Source organism: Sceloporus undulatus, chromosome 3 (assembly GCF_019175285.1).
Source record: "Sceloporus undulatus isolate JIND9_A2432 ecotype Alabama chromosome 3, SceUnd_v1.1, whole genome shotgun sequence".
Lineage (NCBI taxonomy): Eukaryota > Metazoa > Chordata > Lepidosauria > Squamata > Phrynosomatidae > Sceloporus > Sceloporus undulatus.
In genome coordinates, this window is record NC_056524.1 from 84091162 (window position 1) to 84097820 (window position 6659).

Consider the following 6659-nt stretch of genomic DNA (forward strand, 5'->3'; position numbering starts at 1 on the left):
AGTTTATTTGTATTTTCCCGCTTCTCCCAGTGGATCGAAGCGGGATTACAACCAGACTATAGCTAGGAAAAGATGATAAATTCTTGGGAAGGACTTGTTCCTGAGGAACTCTTGCTTCATGCCTGTCACATGGGGGTGGGTGGGGGGAATTAGATCAGTTTTATTATATTATTATGTTGAACATGTAGGTCACATCCCTGGAAGTTACTAAATAAAATAGTGCTTGAAGATCTTTAATTCTTACTCAGATTGCTACGTTTTGAAAGCTAATGAGCAATAGCTGTATGGATCCATATTATTTTCCTTCTCACAAAGAAGTTGGTAACTTTCTTTTGCTACTGGCACACTTTGGTTTCACTTTTTAAAAAAATCATGACCCTCATCTTAATAATTTCAGAGAACAGTTTGGAATCATGTAGACAGGATCTTCTAGAGGTTCAGAAATCAGGCTGGAGCGCCCTTGTGTTTACCATAGTATTATTATTTGTTATACTGCTCTTAAAATCCTCACCACCCACCCATTTTACTTGATTGAGTCCCATTGTTTAGCCATTCCATCCCAATCAACTCTCAGAATAATTTCTATGATGAATTACTATATGTAAATGTGCATAGCTCAGTCTGGCCAAAGAATACATGGACTACCTTATTTAGTACAGCAGTTTCAAATAAATGATGCTGACACTGTGAAAAGTAATGTATTTTCTGTGAAACAGGTTCCAAAGTCAAGAGGTTTGTGTATCCAGTAAGCTTCATAGGGATTTGTGCCTCTCTCTACTATCCACAGCAGGCCATTGCTATTGGCAAGGTTAGTGCCTATGGGTTGATAATACTTTCTTCCTATTTGTATACCTTTTTATGTCACTTTTAATGTAGGAAAAGCTCTGGTCTGCTTTTCTTACATCTTTTTTCTTGCAAGTAGTTTACATTAATAGCCTAAGCTGGATTGCCAGAATGCCACAATATAGGCTGATCTACTGTATATACTTAACTATAATTAAATCTCATGTGTAAGTTGCCTTGTTTGGGGTTCAAAATTGGATAAGTCAAGGGTGAAACTTTGAGACTCCTCAGATCCACAGTGGCCCTTTAGTGTTTCCCCACTGCCATGTACAGAGGTCGCTTCTCTACTGTGCTGGCAAAATCATACCAAGGAGCAGAGAAGCCAAGAAGAGTATTTTTATAGTAGGCTCTCACAGGACAGAATCTTCACCATCCACCTCCCCTCAGTTGTCTACAGCATGCCTGCTTGTCTCCTCAAGGGTGGAGAGAAGGAGGAGATGGCAAGAGGGCCAGTTGCAGACAACCTTGAGTGGGCAGATGGTGAAAGGTCCACCCAGGAAGAGTCTACTGTAAAAGAAGCACCAGCCTTGCCATTCTGTCTGCTTAGCAGCAGCAACTCTTCCAAAGTTCACTGTTGAGGCAGAGAAAGTAGAATGGAGGATAGTGTTCTTTTACAGTAAAAGAAGTGCCTGTTCCCGTTCACTAATAAGACTGAGAGAGTGGAAAGACGTGATTGGCACTTCTTTTATTATCAAGAAGCATCAGTCCCATTTTGCCCGCCCCCCCGCCCCGCCTGCCTCAGCAGCAAGTTTTATGAGGTTCACTGCCAGATAGCAAGAGTGGGGTGTGGGGGATGGTTGGCACATTATTATTATTATTATTATTATTATTATTATTATTAACTTTTGCTTTCAGAGAAACACAGATTGCCCTTTCAGTCTCCCTGCCTGAGCAGCAGCTCTTTCGGAGTTCAATGCCAAGGCAGAGGGAGTGAAGAGGGCTCTTTTTAAAAGACACCCTCCGCTATCCCCACCACAGGAGAGAAACCCATAAGAGCTGCCTTTCAGAGCACTATCACCATATTGACCTGTATGTAAATTGAGCCAGGATTTTGGGGTCAGTTTTTTGGCATAAATTCTTTGACTTATAAACAAGTATATACAATACGTCAGTTGTTTTCTGCTATTGTGTCAAAATGTCAGTGAGATAGGCTTTACGTTTTTGTAAATGAGTGTTCTTTGAATTATCTGTGAAGTTTACAATATGAAAAGCCTGCGTGGGCTGTTTTCTCATATTTAAAGTTCATCTGTCTCTTCCTTAAATCCTGTGTTTATGGTACCACACTGCACAATTATGTAGTTGTTCTCTGAATTTCCTTTCAAGATTGAGTTCTGCCTTATTCATGTGCTTGCTTGCTTGTCAAATGAGACTGTGAGGTTTATCTTCCTTACCATAGCTAATTTTGAAGAAATAGCTGTTCTTGAGAGCATCCTGCTCAGCAGATGTTTTTATACTATCATGCTTTCTGACATGATAGGAAAAAAACAGTCTGCTCAGTATTTGCTATCATGTCTGAAAGCATGTCTGATAGTATAAAAACAAGTATTTGTTCTTATTACACGTTTTATGTTTCTTTGTTTTAACCTATAGTATAGTGCTCAAAAAACTCCGAAATGCCTGTTGAAATTGTATGTTTGCTTCCTAAACTAGGTGCCAGAACAGACAGCCCATAAAAGATACCTTTAGGATGTCATCAGAGTACTGCGTTTACATGCTACATGCTCTGATGATGCCCTGAAGCCACTTGGAAGCCATGCAGCCACCCAGATATGGCCAGCCTCAAAACGCTCCAGAGGTGTGGCTTTTAGACACTGTCCACCGCCAGAGTGGCTTGCAGCCGGCTTTGAACCACAGCAGGGCAGGAAAAGCCAACTTTTTGCCTGCTGAAAAAGGAGCAGATCTTTACCGCTCTTTTTTTGATGGCTTCAAGACAGATTGGGGTCTCAGCATGTGGCTGCCATGGCCCCTATCCATCTTCAGAAGGGGCAGCTTCGAGCCTGCCCCTTCAGGGCCATCTGTTTCTAAGTAACCAGTTGCAACTCCCCCACATATATTTATGGCTGAACCACATGCTACCTGAGTATTCTCTGTAATAGCACAATGCATTCCGACACATTAATTGCTGAACCATAAAACAAAGTGCTTTATTGATTGAGCACTGAAAGTAATTGAAATGCAAAGACATTATGTACAGATGAAGCACAAGTTGTTTACAGTCTGGCGTCGTATAGTCTCATTAATGATTAATTGGGGTGGCTGCATATCAGCTTTTGCAGCTGATGTTTTGCGCTGCTCTTTTTAGATTTACCTGTATCTTTCAACTTTCTTATGAAGGACTAATTTTTATCTTATTTTCTAAAGCCACTGTGTGCTTCTTTTAATTATCTTTTAGTGAATATTTATCTATACTCATGTAAGGCTGTGATGCTTTTTTATTGACTTGATTGCAAAGATAACTTACAAGAATCCACAGAAGTAATGTTTCCACCACTTCCCCCATCTTCAGACCCTGACAAAACCTCTCTAGGGTCCTTCTTGAGCCTTCTGAGGTAGAGGATTGTTGAGGGAGAGGGCTGACTTTCCTCCATGAATTTCCTTTAGTTATCCTATATTAGAATCAAGACCAAAATCAGTGGAATGGCATGGCTCTAAAACGTGTTTTGTAGTTGTAGTAAAAGTGAACAACAGCATACATTGCAGGAAAGGCTAGTAAGAAAGAGGTTGTGTGATCAGGGAAGGGGTGAAGGAGGAAAGAATTTGTAATGCAGAGTCTTGGGAATAATTGAAAGTAGTATCAGAATTTAGAGATGCTTTAAATTAAAATGGAAAAGAATCTGAAATAAAAGTAACCCTGACAGTGACAGAAGTGTAGGAAAGTTTTGGTGGCAAGACTGTTGGCTTTGTCTACAGCATTCAGCTCTATTATTTTTGTGATAATTTGAATAGTTAAATGTAGTACATCAATTACCATTTAAAAATAGTGTCATTTGACAGCATGTTTCAGAGCATATTTTGTTTGCTTTGTGTTGGATTTTATTTTTTGTTCTACCTGGTCTACCTCATGTTCTGTTACTGTCATTATTATTGACACATATAAATATTTAATAAAGTAACTCTGATAGTGGTACTGGTCAAGCCGAAGATGTTTTCATTATTTGTGTTATATGCCTGTTAGATGATAAACTGAGAGAGACATTTTTTACCCATTTTCTGTCCTTACATATATAATTACATATAAAACTGATATTAGAAATCAAAATTCCATTTATGGGTTGTCCTTTGTTTTCTGGCAACAGAACTTTAAGGGAAACATTTTGAGAGTAGTTCAGCTGTACAGGTATCCTATTGGTATAACTGATTTAATGTTTTACTGGCTAATGTATAATGTTCCTCGTATTCATTTAGAAGGGTTAATTTTGTTGTAGCAGCTTATTGCTAAATACAGTATAAGTGACTCAACTAGCAATCCTGATAAACTTTCTCAGTTAAAAGCTCATAAAGCCTAAGATAAATTTAAAATGTTAGAAACATGACTGTTAAAATAATCCAGAAACATGGCTGACTTTATTGAATCTCTGGCTTTTGAAAGGTAACTGGTTCCCAACTGTACAATTGGAGTCTACAGGCATACATAAATATAGAATCTCTCTGGAAAGATACCCCCAAAAAGAAAAAATCTGCAAAAACAAGCGACAAGGTATGGCATAAGTTTTTGCAAGGCCCCTTTGTTGTAGTTCTTGTTCTGATTTGGAATGTCTTACATTGTTTCATGATTTTAGTGTGCAACAGCTGTGCAAAAGATGTCAAATCAATTTCAAGTGCCATTCTGCTGTTCCTAATTCAAATCCTCATAACTGCGGAAGAGAACAAATTACTAGAAATGATATTCTATTTCAGAAGATTGGAAATTCAAGTAATATGTTACTGCTGCTTTTAACTGAACTTACTAAAAATAGATGTACTGTGATAGGTCAGTTGAACTCTCTGTACAGTGTGTTGATAACTATTGTTAATCTTCCATTTTAATGGATTGTATCTAGTATTAACCATCTACCAGCTGAACAGGTTCCACTGAAAGATTGGTTTCCATCCATACCACTCCCATGCCCCCCTCGGATGCAGAAGTGAAGTTCTCATTCTTCCCATGTTTCTTTAAGTTGTACTATATCACTTTAAGGTCATCATGAGGCGTTACAAACCGCCGCTTTGCGGCGGTCTCCCGGTGCTGCTGTTTGCTCCGCAAGGGAGCCGCCGCAGCCAAACCGCGTGGCTCCCTTACGGAGCAAAAAAGAAGCTCCAAAATGGAGCTTCATCTGGCGGCGCGCTCATGACGCCGCGTGACATGCGGACGCACAGCATCCATTACGTCAAGATGGAGGCGGCCGTGTGGAACGGCCGCCGCCATTTGTTACGGACAGAGTCCGTAACAGGAAGAGGGGCATCTGGAAGAGACGCCCCCTTTTTAAACTGGGACGTCCTGAGGACGTCCCAAGTGGCGGTTTGTAACCCGCCCATATGTCAAATATCAGTAATCCTGTACAATAAACAAGGGAACTTCAGACTTTGTAAAAGAATGCAGATACTATATACTAGGGAGTCCAAAGATTAACAGCTACAGAGAAACATTGGTTTTAATGAGGATACTGTTGATAAGGAGATTTTAACCTCCCACTTTTTAACCTTCCCAGTCCTTTGTGGATGGGCCATGCAGCTATTTACATATCAGCTCACTTTGCATGTGACATCTGGGGCCCAAGTGGTTCCCCACCTATCTGGTGTGTGCCTATCTGCTCTTCAAATTTATCTATTGACATAGAACTTCTGTGCCCTTGTGAATTATAACTAATACAATACATATATGCTTCAAATGCAATGAATACAGTGAATTTGTAGGGGGGAAATCATGTTTTTACAGGGGGTAGAGGTAGACTAAGGAACCACACATATTAAATTCTGAGATGTTCCAGATGGGGTGACTAGGGTTGCCATAAGTGAGGACCTCCAAACTAGGACAAATGTAGGGCAACATTTTCAAATGTAGGACACATTTTTATAAAAATGGAGGACGCACAAAAAATTGAGTTTTTTTTTAAAAAATGTTAATATAAATGCATGTTTTTAGGCATGATCAAAATGGAGGACATTTTGGCATTATTCTTAGACAGATGGCAGAAATGTATTTGCCCTCGGGTTCAACTTTACTTCTCAGAAGTGTGTACTTGGTCAAGGGACTGTGGTTTTTCTTCACTGCGCATGAGTTTGTAAAAATCACAGCAAGTTACATTGGCCGTGCCTCAGAGGCTTGTTGATATCAATATCACCATCACCACCATCATCATCATCATCATCATCATCATCATCATCATCATCATCATCACTATAATTGTGCAAGAAAGGCAGATTTGTTAGCATTCAAAGTGCCATAAATACACAGAAAATGCACTTGCATATATTTAATAATAAAAAATAATGAAAAAATAAATAAAAAACAAGGCAGGGGTGTAAATATTTAATAATAAAAATTAATGTAATAAAATGAAAAACAAGCAGTAATAAAAATTAATAAAATAAAACAAAAACAAGCAATAATAAAATTAATAAAATAAAACAAAAACAAGCAATAATAAAAATTAATGAAATAAAAACAAGCAATAATAAAAATTAAAAAAAATAAAATAAAACAAGCAATAATAAAAATTAATAAAATAAAACAAAACAAGCAATAATAAAAATTAATAAAATAAAATAAAACAAGCAATAATAAAAATTAATGAAATAAAACAAAAACAAGCAATAATAAAAATTAATGAAATAAA

The 6659-nt window shown here is 38.1% G+C and overlaps 1 protein-coding gene across 1 annotated transcript in view; it reads left to right on the plus strand.

Moving 5' to 3' along the window:
• The window catches only part of APOO (apolipoprotein O), a 33098-nt gene that overhangs the window by 18386 nt on the left and 8053 nt on the right, over positions 1–6659 (plus strand). The window contains exons 6-7 of the mRNA XM_042458752.1: positions 717–808; positions 4433–4540. Coding sequence (XP_042314686.1) covers positions 717–808; positions 4433–4540 — 200 coding nt within the window. The remainder of the gene's footprint in view (positions 1–716; positions 809–4432; positions 4541–6659) is intronic.